This window comes from Anomalospiza imberbis, chromosome 4, assembly GCF_031753505.1.
Source record: "Anomalospiza imberbis isolate Cuckoo-Finch-1a 21T00152 chromosome 4, ASM3175350v1, whole genome shotgun sequence".
In the NCBI taxonomy this organism is placed as follows: Eukaryota; Metazoa; Chordata; class Aves; order Passeriformes; family Viduidae; genus Anomalospiza; species Anomalospiza imberbis.
In genome coordinates this window covers 49443149-49470765 of record NC_089684.1, presented here as the reverse complement: position 1 = coordinate 49470765, position 27617 = coordinate 49443149, and the positions used below count along the sequence as shown (strand labels likewise).

The 27617-nt window shown below is 38.6% G+C and overlaps 1 protein-coding gene across 2 annotated transcripts in view; it reads left to right on the top strand.

Annotated features, from left to right (window-relative positions):
- Positions 1-901: 901 nt before the first annotated feature.
- CTBP1 (C-terminal binding protein 1) overlaps positions 902-27617 on the top strand; it is a 181458-nt gene continuing 154742 nt past the window's right edge. Inside the window, exon 1 of one of the 2 annotated variants that reach the window (XM_068188446.1) lies at positions 902-1049. In XM_068188446.1, coding sequence (XP_068044547.1) covers positions 1001-1049 — 49 coding nt within the window. In that variant the 5' untranslated portion in view covers positions 902-1000. The remainder of the gene's footprint in view (positions 1050-27617) is intronic. The other variant, XM_068188449.1, reaches the window with a different exon arrangement.

The window sequence follows — 27617 nt, the reverse complement described above, 5'->3', positions numbered from 1 at the left end:
GAGCTTGTACTACAGTGTTTGTTTCTCAAAGTCTGCTCAGATACTGAAAGGTGAATAAAAGTGATGCTCTGATTATGCTTTCTAGAGCATCTGTATCCATAGTTTTACCACATCCACTTGCTTACGTGCATTTTATATTCTACTGCTATGATTAGGTTCTCATTGAGGGATTTTTGCCTCCTCTCTCCCCATCCCCCCTTCCCACTTCTCAGTGGTTTGGCTTGAAATGCAGCCTGCTTCTTGCAATGCCCTTATGCTGCCTTGTCCAGCTCCACAGAATCTGAAAAGTGCCTGCCTGTATCTGCTGCCAAAGAGCTTTGCCTAGTCATGCATAAACCTGCTCCAAATGCCATTTGGTTGATAGAGATGTTGGCATTCTCTGTTGTCACCAGAATGTGTTTCCCTGTGTCTCTGCCCCTTTTGACTTGGTTTCCTTCAACTTCCAAGCTGAAACTCTGGATTACATTATCATCAAGAGCCTGAAAGTTAAGAGTGAAAGAAGTGTTTTCTCTCACTGTGAGCTTTGTGATGCAAAGTTGTGGCTTTCCAGTTTCATCTCAGGTGAACATGTTTCTGTCAATTTGCAGGATTATGGACCTGTGCCTGCCCAAGGTGCCTGCATTAGGTTGTGGTTTGTTCAGTGGAAGGGCAGAAAGGTATTTGAAGTGAAAAGGCAGAGAACGGCAGCTGTCTTGGAACATTTCCATACTGGTTGGTCTGAATTGTGCCCTGTGCTGTGTATCCCTGTGCTTAGAAGACAGTTTGCTGTGAAATAAATACAGTTTACCTAATATGATTTAAGAACTTCATGGTGTTTTTTAAATTCTTTCGATTACATTCAGATAATCTGGACAAAGGTGCCAAAAATGATGTATTTTAAAGTTTATCTTTCTGTTCACAGCTTATAGAAGACTGAGCATTTCTGCCCGGTGGCTGGTGTGAGAAGAGCATCACCAAGCTGTGTGGGGACGTTCTTTGAGCTTCCACTTTTCTGTCTCTAATGGACAAACACAAAGTGAAGCGGCAACGTCTGGATCGCATATTTGAAGGTTGGACATTTCAATTTCTCATGTTAACTGTGTTAGTTTTGTAGAATACTGATATTTCCTCTTGGTCATTCCGTGTATTTTTAATTGAGTTGTAGTTACTGTTGAGATAATATTGAATGTGCACAAATGCTGGTTTTTGGGTGGAAATGGATCTAGAAAAATAAAAGAAACTAGTCTATGACCTATTCTACAGTTGAGTTGGCTTTTATCTTAGCATTTTACAACATTCTACCCAAACACCATAAAAGATTGTAGGTTTATATACAACAACATTTGCAAAAGGGCAAAATGACCACATAGTGCTCTCAGGAGTCTTTCTCTACAGGCTTGCTTCATGTAGATTGATTTAACAGCTTGTGTCTGATCCTTGAAAGGAAGTAAAAGGTAAGATGAAAACAAAACAGAAATTGCAGGAGAGCCCCAAATGTTAAATGAGTATTAATAGAAATAGTGTGAATTTTAGTGAAAGGAGTTGTAATCATTTGGGTCGGTCATTTTACCTCAGGTCACAAATGGCAAATTGCATATTCCTGCTGTTCTCTCCAAAAGGACTTTTAGAGCTGGTATGAAAGCAGGTCAAGGGATAAATTGTACTGTTTTTAAGAATGGTCTGGACTAAATGAATTTTTATATTAAAATGTTAGTTTCTCACTAAAAGGCAAGGGAGTAGTTAATTTCTTTTTGACACAGTGGGAGACAGTGTACAGACTGGTGGGCACATGGTCTCTGCATCATGTCTAACGATGTGAACTGGGGATGAAACCTTTGCCTCCTCCACATGTTGGTCTTGAGACCCTTTCCCGGCAGTTTTGTTGTGTGAGGAGTCCCTGGCAGTGGATTTTTACCCCTTTCTTTGTGCCAATGTGAATGTGACTCTACCATGAGCTGCACTGAGAAGTTGACTCGTAGTAAAACCTTTTGTTGTCATATTTTCCATTTCGGAAAATTCCTCACTCCAGGTCACTGTTCAGCTGACAGAGCAGATGCATGGAAGGGGAAGTTGGAAAAGCTCAGTGGGGTTACTGGGACTGTTTAGCCTAACATAGCCAGATAAAGGAACATTTCATCCAAATATCAAAGGGTGCAGCTCCACATTTGGTTTGGGTGATTAATCTCCTTGTCAGTCTTCTATAACTGGCCAAGCCCACCCATGGTTGCCAGGTCCAGATTGTTACTGTGTCCCACCTAGACTGCTTGGCCAAGTGGCCAGTTGAACCTGCTCACTGGACACCCATCCCTGCTCAGAGAAATGGGGAACTGACTGCAGAGGATGATGAAACTAGGAAGGCTGCCCCACTTTCTGTGCATCTCTGCAGTTGGATCAGCTAGAACTGACCTAGGAGTGTGCATGCTCCTCTTCTCTGCTCCCAGTCTCAGTTCCCCATCCTGAAGTTTCTGTATCCAACTCTTCAATAAAAAATGGAGAATATTAGCTTTTTTTGGGTTTTTTTTTGGCCTGTGTTAGTCAGCTGAATCAGCAAGGTGTGAAGAAGAATGGCAAACCTGTCCCTTTTGATGGCGGGCAGCTCAGCCCACTCAGTGCAATCTCAGCCTCCTTATGGGCTTATTATACTGAGCAACAGAACAACCTAAGAGGCAAGAAATCTGTGATGATGTGGGAAGGAACATTGCCAGGGACAGAGGTGACAGACCAGCAGCCACTGGGACTGAAATAGCAGTGGCTTCCCCCAGGCTTCATGCTCTCATCCAGTGATGCTCTTTTGTCTGGCTTGTTTTTCCCTGCCCTGCACAATTCACTGCATCCATCCTGGTAAAATCTGCTTGGCCATGCAGCAGAGGGAACTGATCCACTTGAAAAGTGATGTAGGAAAAAAAGGGGTTTTTTTGGCCACCTCTCTGCTTCCTTAATCCCATTTACCAAATAGCCAGGTTGGGTAAATAGAGTGGGAAGGCCAGGCAGAAAATGATCAGGAGAGCGGGTAAAACAACAAGTATAGAAACATGCTTGACATTTTATAGCTGTGGGAACCCAGTTTGGCTCCCAAGTGTTAGAAATGTGTTCTCCTCTTGTGTGTCTGTATGTTCAAATGTTCTTTGATGCTTGTAAACTCATTTGCCTGTCTGATGATTCCAGAGAGTGTAAAAAAGGATAAAATCTAGGGGTGGTGCTTTGTTTTATAATGGCTCTTTTTCTACATATGGTCCTGTTCAGGTTTAAAAATTAATTATGCAGAATTGTTCTCTGATATATGTGTCTTTCATACACAACCTAAATGTTTTATATTTTAGAAATACGTGTGATGTTTTACAAAGCTCAGGGAATGTAATGAGCTGTAGAGCTATTAAAGGTGGTTTATTTTCTTGGTCAGCTTTTCTGTTCATCAGTTTGTGCATTGCTTTCTTCTCTGGAACTTTCCCTTAGAAGAGAATATTTTAAAGATGCACTTTATTTCTATTGCAAGTTCACTTAAAATAGGCTGCAATAACTTGCTAACTACTACTAACTACGTATTTTTTCAAGAATTCTTGAAAACAACATAGCTTAATGTAGCTGAGTAAGTGATTTTGTCTCTGAGGTACCTATGATTCCCTTGGATGACTTCTTAAATATGAATATTTGCTTTTAATCCCAAAGCTGTTTGCAATCATATTTTTTTTTGTGCACATTTCAATGTTCTGCCATTGAAGGCTGTCCCTTAGAAAAGCCAGGTACTAAATTCTGGTTTCTAACTTCCACCAGTAACTGTGAATTATGCTTTGGCATAAGGACATGATTCGAGGCACCCTGAGATGCTAATATTAAACTCACTTCACGATTTGTAAAATGACATTTAGGATTCTTCCCTTGGAGATAAATGGTACCACGACATGTGAAAGATTAATTAGTTACTGATTATATTGTTCTTTGTCCCCCTCTCCGGTGATGCTGGTGATTGCAAAGCATAATTATAGTAGTATACATTTGGCAGAACAGTTGGAAGTGTCACAGTGCAAAAATAAAATGTGTTCATTTTGTGGGTAATTTGAAAAATTCAAAATGTTTTTGGCATTTTGAAAAGTTGTTATCTCTAATTAAGTTATTATTGTGCCTTATATTGTAACAAACTGTAAACAATGCTGTTTATTTGCTTATATTCTAGAAATCTTTAATTAAATGCATGTATGTTTTACTGACCATTGCTTGGCAGTTACCTTGGGATGTCTGACCCCTCTTGCATTTGCTGGGTGCTAATAGATGAAGCAGGAAGGAACAGAAGGTGGCTGCATGCAGGGGGAATGTCTGAATTGTCTGTGAAGGGGCTTGGTGAACACTGTGAATTATTTTTAAGTACATTATTTTGGCTGCCTGAGTGCTATATATTTATTATACACTGCTTTTGGTGGGTTTCCAAGCTTTAGGGAACACTTGTGGAGGAGGAAAGGGGCTTCTCTCATTTCTTCTTGCTTGTTTGCACAGGTATTAGGGATTAAAGTACAGCACAATGCTGGAAATGTAACTGGAAAATGGAGAGGACTTTGCTAATTGGGTTATTGCTTGAAACCAGGAATTTCTTCCCAGAGCACCTCATGTGATATTTATACAGCAAAGACAGCAACATGTGCCAAGTATGAGTCTGTGAAGACCCTGTCTGTCCCCAGACAGGTGTTTGTATTTTGATGGGTTTTTTTTTGGGGTGTGGTGAGGGGGGTTTGTGGTTTTTTGTTTTTTTTTTCCTTTTTCTTCTGGTTTTGATGAAGCAAAAAGCATCTTAGCATTCAGAATGCTCACACAATCATTTCCTAATTTTTTTTCCTTTTTGTGCAGCTCTAGTGTTAATGTTATTCTTTATATGCTGTTGCTTCATCTTTTTTAAAAAGTGCCCAGAAGAAAAGTTGGAATGTATTTTAGCTATTTTAACAGTGATGCTTTATTACCCAAGAAATGAAGAGTTGGCCGGGATCATAAATTGGAAAAGAAAGTGCATATTAATGGGATGAGTTTCTAAAATTTCAGATAAAATCTCTCATCTTTGCTTTTATGAAGGGCAGCCTTTCTTTGGGAAGGTTTGATTACTGGCAAATACCCAAGTGTGATGCACTTTGAAGGACAGTAAAAGTGCATGATAAATGAATAGTTTCTTTTCAAGGATATGGCCTGGGCTTGCTTTCTTTATAAGGAAACATCTGCATTTTTAGAGCTTCTTTTTTCTGCTTGAGATTTAATAAGATGAATCTTCAGTTTGTAGTTGATGTGGAATATGTTGGCAGTTCCAGGAGGAATACAGAGGGAGAAAAATCAGATATGAATTGAATTTGGTTGTCTTCCCAAATTGATAGAGAAATCTTGTAATAAAGAGTGACTTAGTTAAAAGAAAAATGCATTCACTTTCCTGATTTTTCTGGTGTGTGTAATAGCTTAGCTTCCCAGTTTGACAAATACCAAGTGTTTTTTCACGACCAGTGATGGATCCTATCTCGTTTGTGTGAACTGGGATTTGACCCCTTGCAGGGGCACTTGAGTTTTCTGCATATTAATAAGAAGATAGCCTACTTTGGCAAAGTCTGGGCTTTCCCTGAATTTCAAAAAGGATTTTTTACTCAAGTTGGTCTGTACCATGTAAGTTGATCTGTAAATAAGAGGAAGGAGGAGTAAATGTTTGCAGGCAGTGAGTGCCCATAGCTCTTTCTTATGTAAGTGGGAATTGCAGATGTCAAGTTCTTTGGAGAACAAGAGCTACAGTTTTCTTAACATCCAAATTTGAACACGTTCTTCATTGTCTCACCTGCTACAGATTCTGGAGAAAGAAAGGAAGTAATAAAATGCACAGGCAATGGTAAATCGAACAGTACTTTATAGAGTTTCCTTCCTGTGTACTGATCTTAGTATTGGTCATACTAAATATGCCAATTATTTCTTAGAAAAGAGATTAATGGGCTGCCTCGTTTCTTGGTGGCTTGGACAGACCTCAGAAGGTGGCTTAGTGAAGGATTAGAGCAGCAGAGGGAGCTAAAAGATTCCTAATATTTTATCATTTGTTTCCTAAGTCAAAGTAGCTCCTTTATAAAGTACCAATTAATCTTTGCAAAAATGTGATTTTCTAACCTTAAGTGCCTTCGGGAAATACATAAGGATTTGAACTGGAGTAAATTCCTTTTCTCTGTAGCAATCCAGCATAAATTAAATTAGTAATTAGACAGTAAAAGCTACCAAAATCTTTCTGCAAGAACAGCCATCAAACCTTTCAAGTGTAGCAAATGAAAGTGTTTAAGCAAGCAGAGTTTTCTATGGATAAGCTATAGAAGAATATTCTATAAGTAAACCAATTTACATTCAGCTACAAGTGTTTTAACATAAAAATGTACACTTTGGTGCATTGCATACAAGCATGTTTTAACAATTCAACAGTGTTTTTCTGCATTTTGCTTGTAAAAACTTTGAAAGAATTTTTGAACATGTGGTAATAAAGAGAATTAGCTAAAAGTTGCTTTCAAAGATCAGGGAGCATATTCTAAGGACTAAGATAAGTTGACTTTAAAATAATAAAATAACAAATGGTGCTACCAGGAATCTCAACATAACAAGATTTTTTTGCCTCTTTCCAAAGGAAAGTGATCTGTATATTTGGGTTGTGTTTACCCTACTGCAAAAGCATCCTTTATCACATTAGAATTATAGTTGAAATGCTTATGCACAGGCTTGTGTTTGCTTTTTGGCTTTGTCCTTAATATCAGTATTTGCAGCGCAAAGTGGTTTTTAGCTTTCTTTTGGCTTCCTGCAGTAACCTGCATCTCAGTCTTTACCTTGACAGGCTTTGGGTTTGCATCCACTTAAGCACTGCAATGTTGCAGAGGTATTACAGTAACAATGCAAGTTGTGTGAAAAGAGAATTGGCTTCGAAGCCCCTTTTGCTCTAAGTGACACTAAATAGCAGCTGCTAATGAAAAGCATTGCTTCAGTAAGAAAATATAAGGTGAAAAGAATCTGAGTTTTTTAAGTTTTGCTGAAATGCTCATGTCACTGATTTAAGTTATGAATGTTATAAAGAAAAACTGCAATTTTGTGGTGTCCAACATTCTGCATTTTATCTGTGTTGTCACATTTTGATTGGTATATTGAAATAAAATACACTGCTTGGTTACAACAGCAGCTGTGTTCAGCTGTGATCTATCCAGAAAGTTGCATCTTGACACTGTAGTAAAATCAAGATAGTTTCCCTTAATATTAGTGTCAAAGACAGTGTTAAATACAGAAAATAATATAGCATGAGACTGGTTTTATGGGATTGTATTACTTGTATTTGTAGTATCAGATATTTGAATCAGAATCCAGTACATAACCACACCTCATCCTCTAATTCCTGAATAATCTCCAGAGAATTTATTCCTCCTATTCTTCTATTAATAAAAATATTTTCAGGCTAGATATTTAGCTTTTATACAGTGCAGATGCATGCCTGGTAAAAATTTTAAACGCTTTAGGAGTCTTAAGTACTTGATGGTAATATGTACTTATTTCTGCCTGGGGTCAGGGAAGCTGCTCTGATGTTGCTTTACACTGTGCTCTGGAAAACTGAACTGTACAAAGATTAAGTGTCTAGGTAAACATACTGAAAAATTTACGTAGTCATCTCATTAAAGCAGTCATGTTCAGCTTCCACAGAGGCATTCCCATCCTCGGGGAAGTGCAGTCTGAGATGCAAAAAAGGATTTTATTTTGTTTCCTCCCTTAGTGCAGCCAGGATGGGAGTGTGATTATGCAAGTGGAAACAAGAAAATAAAAGTGGAGACAGTCTTTTAGTGCTGGAGGCTTCTGCTGCTCCATCCTTGTGTCCTTGTTCTGGGAGGTCAATACTGAATTGAAGGGTGCCTCTGCTTGAACAGGAGGAGCTACATGGAGGCTTTGCCAGGGAGGGAGGATGTAGCAGAGATGTCCCTCCTCTTTAGAGAAGTCACTGTGGTCTGATGGACAGTTCATTTGGAGTTAAGAAACCTGTGTTTTATCTGGTTGCTCTTCTGAAGTCAGGTAGCAGGTTAGAAAAACAAAAGCTGCCTCTGCCTCTTCTTTTTCTGTGACAGAAAACAGTCAGAGATGTCCTGGGATACAAATAGCAGCAGGCTGTTGTAATACTCTTGGAATCCCTTTAAAACATGAGGCTTTGCTAATTGTGGAAATACCTGGCACTTGCTGCAGGTGAAAACACACCCTTTGGTACCACTGGAGATCCAGAATTCTGCACTGGCTTGTGGCCCTGCTCAGATACCTAAATAAAAAGGTTCCTTCTTCTGCCCTTTCCTATGAGAACTAAATTTAAATTGCTTGTGACTTTGAGCAGATGCAGTTGGGACTTTTTTAAAGCCAGAAATTAGCTGTTAAAAATTATTCATGTTTCTCTTTCCCCTGATGCTTATTTTTCAAAGTATCCTCCCATGCATTGAATTTTCAAACCTTTCATTCTGCCAATTAACTGGAGACACAGCAAAAAAACACAACAAAAATTACAGGCAATGGCAGTAGGAGAGCAAAAGATGAAGAGTAAAGACTCCTTATTCTTTTGATCCTACCTGTGTTTTTCAGAAAGTTTCCTTGTGTGCTAGATAATGACACTCAAATACAATTAGACTATGACTCCTGCTAATAGGTAATCAAGAATAATTATAAGTTTTAATTAAATACACGATAAATGCCTCTTTTTGTCAAGGAGTGCACATTTGAAGAAATAGTTTTATTAAGTGCTAAGAAAACTTTTTCCCAGGCAATTTTGTCACTATTTCTTGTTCCCTGCTGTTCCTTTCTGTCTTGAAGATTGCATGAGTCACAGGCATGTGGCTTTTTCCTGGGTATCAAATACCACTAAGGCAGGTGTTACTTAATTTCCACAACATCTGCCAGTCATTTTTGGTTGTTGTTGTTAGTTTTAGCTAACCTGCAGATGGTCATGTTTGCCTGTTTGTGCAGTGCTCCACAGACTCCCATGCTTGTTCCCTGAGTGCTGTCCTGCACTTCCATGCAGGCATCATCAATTTATCAAACTCAAATAATTCAGTAACAGTTACTTCTTCTTGCAATAAACAAAAGCAGCTGCACTCTGGCTATCCTTATCTGCATGAATGCATAGATTGTAAAGGGCTTTTCTGACAAACAAGACAGAAGTTTAGAATTTCAAACTGGAATTTAGGGCATGTAAGTCAGAATGAGTCGACGCTGATGTTTAGGAACAATATAAAAATGCAGAGGATGAATTAGTTACCATAGTAACTGCTTTGTTTTAATAATTTGGTGGGGCAATGAATAGAAGGAGCTCAGAAAGAAGTAGTATCACTCTTAATTACATGTGCAACGAGAGAGGCTTTGTTCATTAATAGTGGAAATTAATTTGATTTTATAACAGATTGAAGAATGAATGTATAAGTTTTACTTTGGAAAGGCAATAAAAATGATTTACAGGTTTTTTTATTCTTATTTTTTCTACCCCCTGGGAAAAACATAATCACATTTTACATTTTATTATGGCAATGCAGATTATTGATTTCTTAACAATAAAACATGCTCAATATATTGCATTGTAAGCATGGCTTCAATCTGTGTGCTGTGATTTGTTGCCTGGCAGTTGTTGGCAGCCTAGCAACATGCTTCAGTCCAGATCTGCAAAAGGATGTAGACACCCAAAGTTAGGAGTTACAGGAAAGGCAGGTTTCTCAGTACTTCAAAACCCATCTAAAATCATCAGCACTTTAAAATCCCTTTGTGCTTCATGGATGAAATTCAAGTAAACTCCACACTTTCAAGATCACAGAATCACAGAATGCCTTGGAAGGGACCTTAATGATCATCTCATTCTAACCCCTCTGCCATGGGCAAGGACATCTTCCACTAGACTTCGAGGCTGCTCGAAGTCCTGACCTGAATTTTCTTTCCTCTTGCAGATTTGAGCAGTTTCGTGTGCATTTTGTGACAAATGCAGGATCCTCAAACAAAGACAAGGCAGGATCCCCAGGCTGAGCGAGCTCCTTTGGAGGCAGATGCGGAGCGAGCAGGAGCCTCCTGTGCTCGCAGGCGGCACGAGTCAGCTGGAGCCTGTTCTGCAGAGAGAGGGAGGCACAGAGGTGCTTTAGTGCAGAAATTCCTGTGCAGAGCGTGTCCCAGCACCTCTCACAGATGCCTGGGTGCTGACGAGGCCGTGTCTGGAGACTGGCAGGTGTCATGGAAGAAGGGATTACTGCTGATGTCCTACTGGAGCCTTTCACAGGGCACAGCCTCTAATTTGTGTCTGCCTTCTCATCTGGTGCCCTTTTTTTTTTAATTCTCCGTGAGACTACTGGCAGCTTTTGGCTGAAATTTGCTGGTGAGGTAAAGATTTAATTATGGAGGGCCCAGCGGGTAGATGGACAGACACAATTAGGTGAGCCTGGCTTCCTTTGAAAATCTGTCTGAAAGATGCTTAGATATTGCAGACAGAAATAAGAAATGCCACCTCATTACTCCTTGGCCAAGGAAGTGATGCCCATCACCAGACCCAAGTTGTGTTCCTTCCCTAGACCAGGGAGCCTTAAAGTTGATTCTCAAAGCATGGCACGTAACAGTTGGTTCCTCAATAGGTAAAGGGAAACTTTCTGTTCCAGGTTATCATCAATCCAAAGCTGATTAGTGTTCTGAAGGGAGGTTTGTTGCCCTTTGTTGCCCTTTCTGTGTTGTTTGCTAATGTCTATGTGCCAGGTAATGCAAGCTTAACTCATTGTGTCGGGGAAGAAAAGGGATAACTAAGCTCAGTAATGACTCAAAAAGGGAAATTCAAGCTTCTCTGTTTCTAGTGCTTCTGTGCATGTGAGTTTTGGAAGGAGATTTAAAACTGTGGGCTGTTTCTTCTCTTTGAGGTGAGTGCCCCCATCACTGGGCTATTCATGTCCTTGACACCTCTTCTCTGGTCTCATAAGAAACTTGCCCTAAAATAAATATTTCTAAAAGCAGTGTATCATACCTCCAGACCATGTTTTCTTCCTTCTTCCCTTATCTCTTAGCTGTATCTAAATAAAATTAAATTGTGATGTTTTTGAAAGGGAGGCTGACTTGGTTTGAACATTCCTTGGTACCTAATCCTTCACTAGAATTCTGAAATGTTTGTTAATATAATCTTAAAGTTTACAAAATCCTTTCCTGTTTAATTTTTGTGTGTCACTCTTTGAAACTTCTCAAAATGTCAGATGATTAGCTGAGTTTTGCCCCCTATCCAAGATGTTGATGGAGGGAAGTTCATTCCAGAGCTGCAAACATCCAGTGAAGAATTTTGTAGTTCTTTAGTTTTTTAGTGCTTCCTTTTATCTGTGTTAACCATAAATCAGTGGTTATTTTATAGGTTCCTTGTGATTACAGTAATCAACAACATGAGTGTATCCTGAAATAGCTGGTGAAAGAAACTTCACAGCAGCTCCTGGAAGGCACTGGTGTACCAAGGTGATGGCACTGGTGCATCTGATGTGTGTGGTCTTGCAGTCAAATGTGGTCTTTAGCTGCCTTTTCCCCTGCAATTCTGAGGCTCATTTTCTTTGATTTCCTGCTTCTCTTTACTAATGAAGAAACAAAATAATTTTTGTTCCATTCCTGGTTTTCTGATGTTTCTTAAATTATTCTTTGTGTTATGTTTTATTTTCCTTGGTGATACACAAGTGGATTTCCACTGAAATTCATTAGCATTAAATGTTAATTTTTAAATTTAATGTTCAACTCTGTTCCATCCACTCTGATTTTATCTGCATTAGTCTTTTACGAATGGAAGCACCTGCAAATATTTTCCTAAAAATCATAGTTTTCCAAATAGTTTAAAATTTTTTAACAGTTTACTAAGGGATCACTCATGGAAAACACTCCTGCCCTGCCTTAAAGTTGTGGATTCCTCCTTTTTAAAAGAAATACCAATGGGGTTTTCATGTCAGCTCCTCTGGTGGTGCCAAAGGCTTGTTGGGTACAAGCTGTGGTCTTTCCTGAGCCATGAAGTGCTCCAGAGGGATGATTGACTTGTGCCTCCTGGAAATTTCCATCTAATTGGAAAACATACTTGCTGAATAAAGTTTGTTGTTTTGTTCTAGATAAAAACCTTGCATTTTATGCAGTTTTAAAAGCTCCCTTTTAAAATTATTTACAAGGTAGACTTGTAACTTAGTCTAAACTTGCTTTAGCTTACAGGCAGGATTATCCTTTTGCTTTAATAAAATTTGATAGATTTCTCTGATAGGAAGATGGAGTTCAAAGTTAAAGAAGGTAGCTTAGCCTCATTCTATACAAGTAAATTGTGAATGCTCAATTTAACAGGAAAGATTTGTACTAATAATTGTGCTAACTGAGCCCAGTTGGCACATACAAGAGAACACTATTACATTTTGGAGTACTTATTTTTAATAACTTCATGCATCTCTTGAAACTCCTTTTGAGTATGAGTGCATATAGAAAATACAGATTACTTGAAAATGTGATATTGTATATATCACATTGTATATCACTTGAAAATGTGTATATGTGATATAAATGAGATATTTAAATTAAAAAGCATGTTTAAACAGGTACTTGGGGTATTCCTGCCTCTGACTCCTCAGTCTTGGAGTAGCTGTGACCTCTAATTTGCCTCATGTTTGTGTCCATTCTGTCTTTTGTGTCCCTTGTGCAGTTTTTGCTCTGGATGCAGTTTGTACCTGTTCTCCTTTTTTTTTTCTCTTGATGCCTGAGTGGGGCAGAGCTTGTTGTGTTATCAAAGCTGGACTCTGCTTCCTGGAATTCTTTGCCTGTTTGCAACAATTCCGTAGGCCAGAACTGCCACGAGGTACAGAAATTAAAGGTTTATCAGCACTTCTCCACAGGAGCATAGAGGTGTATTTTCTGTTGAAAATCTTTCTTTAATTTGGTGTTATAACTGAACTACATTACATCCAGCATAAAAGGTGGTTGATTTATTATTTGCAGTTAATTTTAAAGGCTGCTGAATACTCCACCCTTCCTCCTGCAGTATAAGTGGCTTTTGTTATTTTTTGTAAGTTTTCAAATGTAGCTGAAGCATGGGACAGACCCTGACTTAGGCTGCCAGGTTTACAGATGCCGGTGTTTTTATAAACCTTAAATTGTCTTTTAAATAAAGACTTCATAAAATAGTAGAAGCAGAGTTTTCATGCTTTGTAGAAAGTCCATAAATTTATACTTAAAGCAGCTGGGCTACTTTGCTATTGATGTAAAGGGGTTTACAAATTTGAATTGATGTAAAGGAGTTTACAAATTGATACAAATGAGGGGTTTTTTTTGCAAAACTACTAGAACCTCACATTTTAAGTAAATGTACTGAAAACTGTAAAGTTCTAGAGAAGTTATTCTATGCAGCATTCCTTGGCTGTGAAGGACAGAGCAGGGGGAGGGAGGGAAAGCTAAAATTATATGTAGAAGCACATTCAAGATATCATCATATCCTTGACATTAGGAGTATAATCTGTCTTGTAGATTGGCAGTTATGCCTAATGATTTTGCATCCAAAACCAGATGACCTTGTTCTCCCCATTGATAAATGCATAATGCTTTTTTGTAGTTTCTATTAATGGTGTATTTCCTTTTTAATCAATTACACTTTGATTACATTATGTCCTTTCAGTGGCATGAAAGGATTATGGGTTGAGAAAACAAAAACTAATTTGGTAAGAAAGTGTAAGCTGGAAAAAAAGAGTTGATTTCAAAAAAAAACCCCACTCCAATATTCATCTACTGATGACCATTCGAGAAACAAGAGATGCTGACACTGTTGCCAATATTTTGTCTTCTATGACACCTAAAATACCAGGCCCTTGAATCAGTTACCTGCAAGCATTAGTTGAGTGTTCAGCTGCACCTGCTCTGTTGTCTGTTGTGACCTGTGGTCCTAATTTTATTGTAAAAGATGTCCACAACAACAGTCAAGTTACTAGTCAAGTACAAGGAAATTTATTTTAATATTTAGCTCAACTGAGCAACACTGATTTGTTTCTGTTTTACCTGCTGAAGGGTTTTTTGTGTGGCCTCTATAGAAGGTAAGGGTAAGCTAAAGCTTTTTCTTTCTTGGTTTATTTAAGAATAATATTGGTCATATGATGTAATCAGCAAGAAGAGAATCAGCATAGCTGCTACTAAGACAAAAATGTATCTAGACTTGAGGTTTCAGCAGTTGGTGAGGTTATTTTAAGATGCACTCACCATTTGAAGATATTCCATTAATGCTTGAGATTAGCATATTTTTTAAATGGCAGGAAATTTGATAGAAACATTTAGAGTATGCTGGATGGGATGTTTTCAGAACTCAGTTTCTGTGAAGCTTGGCTATAATCCTCCCCAGTTTCATGTTTTTCAAATATGACAGTGTCTTCTCTAAACACATTTGCCTGGTTGAAAATAAAGTGGGAGAAAAGATTGCGTGGTAAACCAGAGTGTCATTCACTGAATTTGGTGTTAGTCAATTCAGAAGTGATGTGGAAAAAATGCATTTACAGAAGTTTTATTATGCTGGATGATAAACTGCAAAATACCATAAAAGCTATGTGTAGCAACTGAGCATAAGCATGGTGAGCTGTCAGCTGAATCAAATCATTAGGAAACTCCTCAGCTCTCCTTTTCTCTGGCCACTTTATTTTCTTCTAGTTCTAATTTTACTAATTTTTACTGTATTTCATAATAAGGGGAAAACCATTCTAACCTCATATTTCAGGGACACAGCGATCTCCATGATATCTTAATTAAATCATCAATTACTGTCAGCAGATTGATTATTGGTGCTGTAGCTGCAGCCTGCACTGACACTGCTGGGCTGTCTGTCGTGGCCTCCACCAGTCAAATGAGGGAAACAAGAATTCAGACAGCTGGTGTGGTGTAAAGGTGAGAACTCTTAGCAGAAGTAAGCTGTGCACTCAGGATTTTTTAGGTTTTCTGATGTGATTTGAAGGGTTCCTCAGGTACCCAAGCTATGAGTGGCATCCTGTAAAGACCTGGGAGGTCGGCGAGGGCTGCTGGAGTGGAAAGCAGGTGCCTTTAGGAAGCAGTTCAGGACTTGCCTGAAGTTTGTGATCTTCTCCGTGGCTGTATGTGGATCCAGCTGGCAAGCAGGAGTGGGGAGCACTAACATTTCTCCTTGCAAAAGTCGTGATGAGCTGTGCTTGAAGAGTACCTGACTCAGAACTGCACTCTATGCTATTGATAGCAGAACATCAAGTCCCTTTCTGGGAATAAGGAAGAAGATTTTGACCTACTTTAATGGAAGTGTAGCACTTAAAATATTCTCTTCAGCCCTAGGATTGGAAACAGTGTCCTGCTTCTCACACAGGAGTCCAAAACCTCTCTCCTGTTATCTTTGCAAACCTGTTTCCATTCTCAAAGCCATAGCCAGCAGGCACCAAGTGAAACTGCTGCATGTAGGTGTAGGAAGCATTTCTTCATACATCAGGTGAGTTATGAAGCTCTACTGCAGGATATTTTAGGTTACTGGAGTTTCACAAAGGTTGAAAGAGTGAATAGGTTCGTGGAAGAAAAATCCACTAGGTTTGCTGAAACAATTCTGATTGATAGAGCTCTTGAATGGCAAATTGCTGGTGGCAGGGAGAGTTTCTGAAATACAAGTCTTGCCCTTTTTTCTTCTTCTTTTTCTCACTGTTCTTTTCCTGAATCTTAGCAGCAGGGGAAAAAAAACCCAAACCAAGCACTATTTAGCAAGAGAAATCTTTGGTCTGAACCCATAACAAGCTCTTCTTGCACTCTCGATTGTGGAAGGCTTCTATCTTCCTTGCCCAAATTTAGTAGAACTTTGGAGGGTCCTTCAGTTCTTTGAGGCTTCCAGCCTCATGATTAGCGTCAGAAATGAGAGCTGTACTGCCTGCCTGTAGTGCACAGTCCATAACCCAGCACTTCAGTGTCTACAGCCTCAGGTACCTGCTGCTGTCCATTTCTCAGACTTCCCCATTAGCCCTGGCAGCACAAGAAATAATCACAAATGCAAATGTCCATTCTATAGGTGTTGTAAAAAAAATTAATTTTAGAGATCACTGTTCAGGGTTTTTTTTGGTCTAGCTCAGAATGACTGAAGTATTCAAAGAAAGAGAAGCAGGATATAAAAAAATGAAAAGTAGCTCCCTGTACTTGCAGTAATGCACATCATGTAACACATCTGTGACCAGATCCCTACAAGTGGTGTGGTGTGTGATGAAAGGCACAGGACATCAGAACAAGGAGTAGCCAGCTGTGCTCAGAGTCCTTGTGGCAGCAATTTCTCCCTGTAGTTGTTCCCTTATGTGTGAAAGGATGATAACACTCATCTGTCTGAGGCTTAACTCATTGCTGGTTTTATAGCAAGGTGAAAAGTCTATATATGGTTTAATAAAACCCCCAACAAGATATTATAGAACAGTGTTACTTAGTGTTTAATAATTTGCCTATTCAAGCAACTGCCTGTATTAAGGAATAATTGAAACGTATTTACAGAGCAAATTTGAAAGAAAAAGAATAGCATTATCAAGCTAAAAAGTTACAGCACATAATTATTATACATTTCATGATTCAGCAGCTGAGCTGTTTTTGTGCATGTAAATGATTTTTACCTAATGGATTATTGCAGCAGTGGTGAGTGAGCAGCACAGGACTCTCCGAAGGGCGTACCTTGAGGACACTGCAGCAGCAATATTTTGCTGTGTCACAAGATTTTATCATGCATAAAGGACAGATTCCTTCATCCTCTGGAGTTTCCAGATGGAAACCACAGATATATTCCTGCTGCCAGTGTACAGGAATGCAAAACGTTCTTGAAAACAAACTGGTTCTGTTAGTACAGGGCTTTTTTTTAAATATATATTTAAATATTACTTCATGAAGTGTCTAACTTGCAGTTATATAAACTATATCTATAAAATGAAGAAACTTATGTCTAATTGCAAGAATTTTATGAGTGGTATCTTTTTTTTCTTATTTTTGAAGCAGGAGCAATAAAAATATAAGTGGATTTCAGTTTGCCGTTACAGTGCTCTATATTTGTCAAGTCCTGTTACTAAACAAATAGTAAAAATACTGTGTTGATTTTATTGCTTTAGTAACACAGTTACCAGAACCACTTTACTACACTTCTCCAAGACTTCCAACATGTTTGAGAGTGAGTACCTAGAAGTAATTTCTCAGGTTTGGACTGCATCCAGTACATTATGGAAGTGATCTTTCTATACAGCCCGAGATTTGGGTACTGGATAAGGCAGGTATAGCTTCACTAGGATGAGATTTATCACCAGAAAAAAAAAAAAGAAAAAAAAAAAAAAAAAAGAAAATGTAATTACCAGTAAATTGCACTGAACTGGGGATCTGCCCTAAAATAAGGGCAGTGATGCAAACATTAACTAGCAGATATTAACTAAAAGGCGTCTACAAATAAAAGGGGGTGATGTGTCTTTTCTAGAACAGTTTATTAGTCCTGGGGATGGTCTCAATTACAACTCTGTGTCTGTGCCAAGCATTCTTTATACCCCTAAATGTGTAAATTCTACATGATGTGTCTGTAGGCTGTGCTAATACAGTATTGTGTTGACTTGTGGTTTTTTTTTGAAGAACAACATCTTTCTACTGCACTGATAAAGTTAAGGGAAGAATGGGGAAATGTCTGGCAAACTTTGGCATTTCTGATGGAGCCTTTAATGTCACTCCAAGAAGTAATAGAGCTACAGAGAGATGTGAAGGCGCATAGAATGAAGTTGTTAAAACTGTTTGCTTTGGCCTTCCCTCAAACATCTATGTGATAACAGGAAACTTTTTGTTGAACTTGAGAGTCAAATAAATTAAACCAAATATTCTTACTTAAAGGAACCTCCTCCCCAGCCAGTCAGTAACTTTCTGGCTTATTGAAATGTAATCTCTCAGTTTGTTGAAATATTGCACTACTACAAAATTTTGGGGCTTGCCAAGATGCTGTTTGATGCCTGTATTACCACAACCACGTTACTGTTTGCACTGCCCTTGGCAGTGGCTGTTTCAGTGAGGAGGCACTAGCTGAGCACCCTTGGGCACAGGACCTTTAACTCCCATTCACAGAAGGAGGGTTAACAAATTCTGTGGAGATTTGCTGTATAAACTTTTTATTTCTGGCCTGAATTCAGAGTTCTGTCCCTGAGTTTTGCAGCAATGTGATGAGCCACAGTTAAGCCGGCGAGATCATGAGTGGAAGAAGAAAGGTCATCTATTAATTGTCTAAATTTTAACTTGAGATGACACAATCTGGAAGTTTCTATCATTTCTAGTCAAATGTAAAGGAACTTGTACTTTGGATAACACAGCTCCTTTATGTTCTTCAGGTGGTAGGAAGGATCTGAGCCTGAAAAGGGCTCAGATCAACTTCCTTGGATCTGAGGTTTAGATGGGAGAGCAGTTATTCTTGAAAGCTACCCTGTTGGCTATGTTTCTGTATCTTTACAATAAAAGTCACTCATTGCTGATTAGAGAGCATTTAGAAGCTGAAATAGATCTTAGGCTGTCCACTGTGCAATATTTTTAATATTAAGGACATTAGTTTCTGGAGCTCTGAACGCAATACTCCTTAAAAGCTCTGTGTGTGTTTACTTTTCAGAGGAGGGCAGAGAAAAATATGTTGTGTTTTTATGCCTATATAGTGAAGCTGTACAGTCCTGTTGATCTCTGTGTCCACACTGCAAACAACTTTTCAAAATTTGGTATTGAAGCTGAATTGCTTATATTTTAATTTATATCCTTGTATGTTACACATTCATTTTCTCTTGGAGCTGTCTTGTCTGGGGGATACAATTGCATGTTTCAGTAATGGTTTATATGCCCATAAGTTCCTAAATACTAGAATGTCTACAATTCTGAAATACTTGCCCTGTGTAGTCAACATAAAGCCATTCTTGTGTGTCTGCCTACCCCTGTTCCCTTTAAGGTAAGCTGTGTATCAGATATTTTTGTTCCCATTTATGTCTGATATTTTGGTGCCCTTTCTTCCTCTGTGTATCAGAATCCACTTGCATCATCTCAGCTGATTTTACCAACATCCTCATTACTTATGCTCCTTCACACACTAAATTAGCATTGAATTATGTGTTGCATGAATTTACTTGACAGATAAAAGGAAGAACATTTCTTGTGTCTTGAATGAGGAAATGAGTACAGTTAAAACATTGTGAAGGCTGGCCATCTGCAAAGAGGGACAGTGTCTGTTTTCTGTGAGAAAGTGAGAAACAATGCAGTGTGCATTGCCCTATCAGAGCACTTGCATCCTTTATTCAAGGCACAAAAGAAGGGCTCCCAAGTATTCCTCAGTTTTTCTGACAGAGACTTCATTTATTAAACCGGCACAAATGAAAAAAACAGTGGTACAAATACATGGCATGTTTGAAGGTACATGTGAGCAAAGGTACAGAAACAATTCTCTGATGATTCAGCTTCTGCTTTGGTCCTTATCTCAGACCCCAGAGCTGCGTTCCCCTGGTCATTATTTCTTCAAGAATGTCATATTTTATATACATTTTCATCTGTGTGCATCAATGAGGCAGAAGGCCTGCTCTGAGTAAGCACTTTGGATTCCATCTCCAAACTCTGCTTCCATCAATATTGTTTGCAGTGACAGAGTGCTGTGTGGAGTCTCCTTTTCCTGTCTAACCTCAGACGGGAAATACAACAGATGGGTTTCACCGCGCGTTTTTGGCAAGGAATAGCATCAAAATAGAAATAAACCTTATTACATATGTGCTTCTCAGCACGATGCTTGTAATCTGCAATAAATATCACTAAAAAACTGCAAACTTATTGCCAGTTAACCATTAATCAGGGAAAAAGTTTAATAGAATGAGCTTGAGAGCAAATGTATCTTAACCTTTACATTAAAAACTGGTGGTAGGATGTTTTTTCTTGTGGTCTCAGATGAGATGACAGTATAACTCAGTGTGCTGTCATGAGGTGAAAGATGCAGTTACATGTTTTTTCCAGAAACACCAAATCTATTGTTGTATGAGCAATATAAAAAATATGTAAAATATAATAGACTAAAGAAAGGAATATAATTAAAAGACAAAACTGCATATCTTTAATTTTGTTTTCAATGGTACATATTTCCACAAATTACCAATTAACATTTTAAGTCACCTGAATTCTAACATTATGTGTAAATCGCCTAGGTTTGGTAGATACTGAGTGTTTTCAAGAAAACGGTAGCATGTTTTCTGAGTTCTAGATGATTCAGCTGTTATCAAGACATTTGAGAGTATAAAGTGGTTAAATCTGTAAGATACTTGGAGCTGGAATGCAGATGACAGAGGTTGTCTGTGATTGCTGTTGTGGGCTAAGAGTCTTGGGTACCTTGGTGTCTGAGCTGTGCATCCTCTCCCAGTTCCAGTGATGCAGCTGCCCTGGAGGCTTTTTGGAGGTCATGGATGAGAGTGTGTGTTTACCCAGGACTATCAGCAAGATTTAGTTTTAATAATGATTCATCCAGCCTCTTGTGCAGCTCAGCTCTTAGGCTAGTTTCTGTGTGTTAGTATGCTAAGTTATTTATTTATTTTTTTTTTTAATCCTATCAACTCGGATAAATAAAAGCTTAAAAATGTTTTTGAATTTAGAGATTAGTGGTTGCTTGACTTCTTTGGATAAGTCTAGATCTCTGGACTCTCTGTGAGATGCCCTCTGGTTCTTTCTACTGAGGACTGGACAGTATTTTCCTAACAGTGATTTCTTCTTCATGTTCTTCTTCAAATCTCTCCTTCAAGCAGATGTTAATCCCAGGGCCACCTAGAGGATGTCATGAAATTCTAAACCTTTTGGGTTTTTCCATTATATGTAGTAATTATATCAATTTTTGGTGATGATCCTGGTCATTCTGTATTCCTCAATGGCCAATGCAACCTTCTCTGACCCACCACAGACTCATCAGCCATGTCAACTGTTCCCTGACAAAACAAAATATTCTCTTTAAATGGAGACTCTGAAGGAAAAATGGATGTCACCTCTTCATCCTTCCCATTCAATGTTTCTGTTGTTTCACTGATGCCAGTTCTGTGCTTCTACTAAAAACAGAGAAGAAACAGACAAGATTCATCTGCAGCAATTCATGTAAGCCCAGAGCAAATGAACCTTTTGCTTCTTTCTGTCAGTCTGCTCAATTGTGGATTCTTTACACATATACAACACCTTCAATTACATATTTTGATACTGGTTGGTTGAGTAATAGCAAAAGAAATGTATCTGTTCAAACCCACAGTAAATCAATAAAAGTGCAGCAGTGCAAGAAAATAGAATGAAATAAAAATGTTTTCTGCCCATGTGGGACTTCACAGCCCGCAGTCACTCAGGCTTCTGGGTTTCCTGAGTGTCAGAAACCTCAAAGCATTTGAGACTGAGTTGGATTCCAGAGGACAGCTTTCATTTGCACTCCCTCCCTCATCTACCATCGTGCCTGAGGTGTGAGGTTCCTTACAGACACACCTTGCTGCTCTTGTACAGGCTTCCATGGCCAGGACACAGGGGAACTTAAAAAGCACTCGTCAATTTAATGCAATCTCTGTTTGCTTTGGCTTTTCCAATTCAGCAGTAGTGTTTTTTGGAAGTAATAGGTAATGTGAGGCCATTTCTAATCTTCAGCTGTAGTAAAACCAGAAATTTTTTTGTAAATGAGTATTTTCTTTTTTTTTTTAATCAATAAGTTTCTTCACTTTACTCTGTCAACAGACAATATTTTGGCATGGCTAGATGACAATGAGCCCATAGCAAGTTGGTATACATATTTTATTGAGACCACAGATGTTCTCTTAAGCACAGGCTCTGAATTTTTATTCTCCTTCTCTGACATAAAATTCACTGACCCCTCTTTCTTCTTAAGAGCTTCAACTGCACTAAACAAATTTTTAAGCAGATATTTCCATTGTAGCAATATCTAGCTAATGAATAAAAAATTGCAAATCAGCATATTAAACTTCAGATATTTTCATGTAACATTCCTATTGCCTCATTCTATAATTATCTGTTCGTGTTCCCCCATCCCTTTTGGCTGACTCTTCAAATATGGAAAATCTACTCCTCTGTATCCTTGTAAAATCCCATTTCTCTGCAGTGTTACATGCTCTAGTGAGCAATTTCATGTAGACCTCAGTTGTTTTTGTTTACTGATGCTGTAAATTTTAGGTATTTCACTCTTCCTCACCCCAAAAGCCCAGTGGACCAAAAGGACAGTTTGATCTTTTCAGATACAGTCACTTCTAGAGAATGAATTTACCCTTTCGGGGATGGGAATTCCTCTTTTGGGGTTGGGGAAATGTCAGATTCAAAATATACTGCACTCAGCACAGGGAGTAACTGAACAATTTCAAACTGAGAACTTGACTAAAAGTAGTTTGAGGAAAATGAGGGGGATAGCTTAACTTCTGACATGTTTAGTATCTCTTGATTTATCTTTTGCTGTATAAGCAAATGACAGGTCTTAAATATTGGGATATAGAATTTTTTTCTTTTCTCATTGCACCCATTTAGTCTTTTTAAAAAAGAAAGACTTTTTTGTCTTTTTTAAAAGAAAGACTTAAGTCCAGGCTTTCTAGACACAATTATATAGACACAACACTCTTAATATTTCATAATGGAAATCCCTTTTTTTGTGTATTAATGCTGTCATTGATAGCAACACATTGTTGTTTAGGGATATTTGAAGTATTTATAGTAGGAAGGATGTTAGTGTTGGATTTAAGAGAATAGATGAGGTACTTAGCAAGGCACTGTGAATGTCAGTTTGGGAAGATTTTGGTACTGTATGGTGTTCTGCAAATATTTTTCCCAAAAATTGTTTTCTTTCCAGTGACTAGTTTTTATTCTTACATCATCATCCCTGTCATTAATCAATTCTTTACATTTTTAATTTTGTGCATGTCTTAGTGTTAAATCTGATTTTTTTATGACTCCTGCTTTCTTTTTATGACATATCCAACACTTCATATCATTAAATGTCTGTTTAAATGGTTGTGTAGGGCAAGTAGTTCTGTATACTTGGTGAAGTTTGTATGTTTGGAGACAAGTTATGTGGACCTTCTCATGGGTCTAAAATTTTCTTTCTAGATTCTTCAGTGGTGCAAAATAGGAAATAATACTTCCTAGTGCTACCCAGAAAATTCTGGGTGCCCCAGACATGACAATGCTACAAAATGAAGAAATATTGTTGAAAATCTTTGTTTGCTTTGTTACTTTGGCTTCAAGTGTTTGGGTTATTAAAGGGATGAGGATGTTTGCTTAGTTGGTGTAGGGAATTTCTACTTCAAACAAAATGAAACTAGTTTCTCCTTGAATGGCTGTAGCTTTTCACCCATTTTTAAGTGCTGTCCATGCCAAGGACTGCTGCAGGGAACTTTGCTACCTTCCTAAATTACTCCCAGTTTTTCCTTTTCTAAACTGTATTGAGGTTTTTCCTTCTGTGACTAAGTAGAGAGTAATTTTGTTCAAATAATCTAAGCGTTGTAAGGGACACAAAAGTGTTACAAGTATGCAATGGAAGCTGTTCTTCCTCATCTGTCACTTGTATGTTCATTGGGGTGGTGGAGGAGAGATGTGTGTCTGGAGCAGGGATTTACAGCCCAGATTAAGTTACAACACTTGTATTTTTCCATTATGTATTATTCAATGCATTTTAGCAAAGAACTGAAATAGGATGTGTCAGGGTATTGCAGAGTTCAGCCCTCACTACAGGATCAGTTGCTGCTTTTTTGGAGAATTACAGAGCTTTTGTCTTCACAGAAAGGAGCCTCAAGGACAGGCAAATACTCTGGTTTGAAGCCTTAGTATATCTAGTACTTCTAAAAATGCTTAAGTCTTTTTTTGTTTGTTTTTGGCAGAACCATTTCTTGAGCTTCTAAAGGGTATTAAACTGTTTAAAAAAAGGCATATAGGAACATTCAAATATAAAAATAAACGTTAAGCTGTTGTTTCTTATTTAATCCTCAAAACTGCTCTATTCTTACTCCTGTTGCAAGAGGGGCTGTGAGAAGAAGTCTCACTCTAGCAAGAATGTGGGCACAAAATGCAGTGGATGATGTTAGTGTGTATTTTACCTAGTTTTATACCTTCAGTTAGTGGGTTGGTGTCTTTATTTCAGACAGCTTTGAAAACAAACACATTCCTTTCAGAGAAAAATAGGTTTGTATCATCCAGATTGAACAGTATTTTCATGCCAGGTAGGCTAAATAGGTTCTGTTATCTGTGATCCAAAGAGTTTATGAAGGGATAGAGAAGTAGGAAAAAAGTCCATCTTCTATTCTTAAAGAAGAGGTAATTAATAAATACATGTAAAACCTCCAAAAACCTTCCTCATGCATGCTGAGCTGCAATGAGAAGGTGGGCAAGGGAACTGAGGTGTGTTGGCCTCCTTGTGAACAGGTGGGGAAGCTCAGGAGCATTTGCAGTTAAGGTGTTCATGCTTAAGATAATTTAGGTTTTTAATCAACTGGTAGTTTCTTTTCGAGCCAAAACAAAAGCTGAAACCTAAGCAATGTCAGCTCTGTAGTCAGTTTATTATGGGATTAAATAGATGTAAACTGTTATCTTAAGACTATTATTAACTGTTGATTGGCAATTAATTCCAGTTAGTTTTCATATAAAGACTTTTCTGTTAGGAGTTTGTTTTGCAGGACAAAGGGAAAAGCGTATTTGTGTGCACACACAGAGAGAGGCAGGTTCAGTGATGTCTGATCTAATACAGCATCAAGGGGAAACAGCTGTGATTTAATGAGCACGAAGCTGAATGAAGTTCATAACTGGGACTGCTTCATTGATGTTCTTGGAAGGGTTTGAGAAAACTTCTCTTCCTGCACGTGGCTTCAGAGTTTAACCACGGAGGGAGGTGGTGCCAGGAGCAGGGTTTGTGTCTTTGTGTCTGCAAAACTCCAGAGCTGGGTGCTCAGTTTTGTGTAATTGCATAATTAAAATGCAGCGTTTCATGGAACACACCTCAGTCAGCAGAGAGGGAGAGAGAGGTCCTGCAGCTCCTCGGCACCTCTGCAGAAATCCCACCCTTCTGGCCAGAGGTCTGTATCCCTGCTGGCCTGCTCAATCCAAGGAAGATCCCTTGGGAAGAGGCATTTGGGTTCTGTGCCTCCAGGGCAGTCCTGGACTGCTCTAAGATACTGAGGGATTTAACAATACTGTTTGATTGTTCTGGTGTTCTGGGGAAAGGGAGACAGGTACAGGCAAAGACTCTGGTTTGATGCCTTGGTATTGGCAGTGCTTCTAAAAATGGTTAAACCTGCTTAAGCAGCAGCAGTTTTTGGCTGGACCATTTATTTATTTCTTTCAGAGGCTCTGAAGACTCTGGTGTGCCAAAGGCAGCCATGTGGTGTGCAGGGCAACTTCTTTCACCTCTCTGGAGGAGTCTTCACCCTTCATTTCTAAACCACCAGAGTGCTTTGAAATAGAGACATTATCTCTTGTTCAAAAAAAAAAAAAAAAAAAAAAAAAGCTTCAGCACAGCCCTCAGCACTTGTGTGTTTTAGGGAATACTGTGGAGCTTACTGTGAATTAATTCAAGACTCATAAAAATTAGTATTTACTGCCACTAAGAATTACAGGCTTGTACCTTATGAGCTACCAGGAGTGAAGAAACAAGCTGAGGTTTGGGTTTTGGCGGCCTCTTGAAGGTCAGTGAGACCTTGGTTGTTGGAATAAAGCATCCACCAAGCCCGAGCGTGACTCCGAGCGCTGAGGCCGATCCCTCGGAACGTGCCCAGCGTTGTCCAAGGTCTGGAGCCAGGTCCTCACCCAGGACCATCTGCTGAGTAAGGATGTGGCAGAGTCCAGCCACAGCCCTTTGTAAGCAACTGGAGGCACAGCTTCCTTCTGGGTGTCTTAACTCTCAGCATAGCCATGGATGGAATCAGAGTGGAGTGGTTGCTGCTGGAAAACTGGGCTGAAGAACCATTTCTTCCTGCAGAAATTCATCACCAGGTGTTATTCAAAAAGAGGATTTTTCTCTAAAGGGTGTGGTGTTGCAGGAGAGGTTACCAGTGGAGTGTTGAGCTTGGCTTGCCTCACATGGATGGCCTGGCATGAGTGGAGGGGCTGTGCTAATGGCTAAACTGAAAGGCATCCTAAATAGAACAAGGAATCAGGATAGATGTCACCGTAGACATTATTAAGTTTTAACACAAGCTCACCAAATTAGTATGAGTGCTATGAAAACAGAGATATTCTACTATACAACAAGGGGCTAGAGAGCCTTCCTTACAGTGTGTAGAAAAAATAGCTACTAAGCCCATCCACAGATATTATATAGAAATAACTGAGATTATGCTGGACACTGGGCTAATAGAAGTACAATCAAATTCAAAACATATAATCAAAGGTCATATCTTCTAAGTGAGTAATAGCAGAGTTTTGTAAAATAGAAACTTGCAATAAGATTCTCATTATAGATAAATAGTGCTTGGATGATCATGGGATGTGCTTTAGCAGCCCCTGTGATATGCATAAAAACAAGTGAACAGAATATTCTGCTCTATCAGTTTGAGTTCATCATTTCTGAGCAGTTTAATGAGTAAGGTGAAGAGGCTGTCAGCTCAGAGGGAGACATGAGGAATATATTCATCTTTAGGTACTGTGTGGAGCAACAGGAAAAGAACTGAAAGCCGATGGCTGCAGAAGAACAAAATGGTACAAACAACTGCTGAATGAATTGAAGTTGAATTTTGGAAGAGGATTCCTGATGGGCAGAGGCCCCAGAGTCCACCACAGCTTTCCAAGGAGAGTGGTGGCAACAAAACAAAACAGGGGTTTTCTTAATAAGGAAATTTGATTCATGAAATCAGTTATTTTACGTCTGTCCTATAACATCCCAAGGGAAATCTTCTCTGACCTGTGCTTCTAAGGAATGTGTTATGCCACTAGTCCTCATAATGCTTTGTTCAAAGTATTTTATTTATCTGGGCAAAGTGTGGATGTTATCAACTATATTTGAGACAACCTGCTCTGGAAGTAAAACCCTGTTGGGATAAATGTTGTGATACAATTACCTTGATATGTAGGCTAAATGTGTAATAGTAAGAGAAGAACATATTTAAGTAATGCATAAAACATGCCACCACTAAAGAATGTAGAAATACCCTTCAAAAGGAGCTCAAAAGTTCCAAAACAACACTCCAGGGAAGAAGATCTAGGAGAAAGTAGATTAGCTACAGATACTAATTTCTGGATGTTTTTCTTAATAGTTGCTGATATGAGAAAGCTGATGGATTCTTAAGAGCCAATTTTAGATTTTAATGCAGTATCAACTGTTTTCTTAAATTCCTTATGGTCTCAAAATTGCACCCATGAAACATCAGCTATGTTTACCAAAATATTTTCAAATTTAGATGAGGGTTGCAACACAGGGAGATAGTTCAAAGAAAGAAGTGTGTATCTAGTGTTGACAGTTTTGCAAAATGACGTGAATATGCATTCAGAATTTTCACTGTTACTGAAAAAAATAGATTTTTACTCTTCCAAAAAAAAAAAACCTTTAAAAAATCAACCCAACCCAAACCCAACCCTATCATTATAACACATTTTGACCTTAAAAATAGCATTTGTTCTTGTGCTTTAAAACAGAAAGTATCAAGGTTTTTTAGTGGAGCAATTTATTCTATCACCATTGA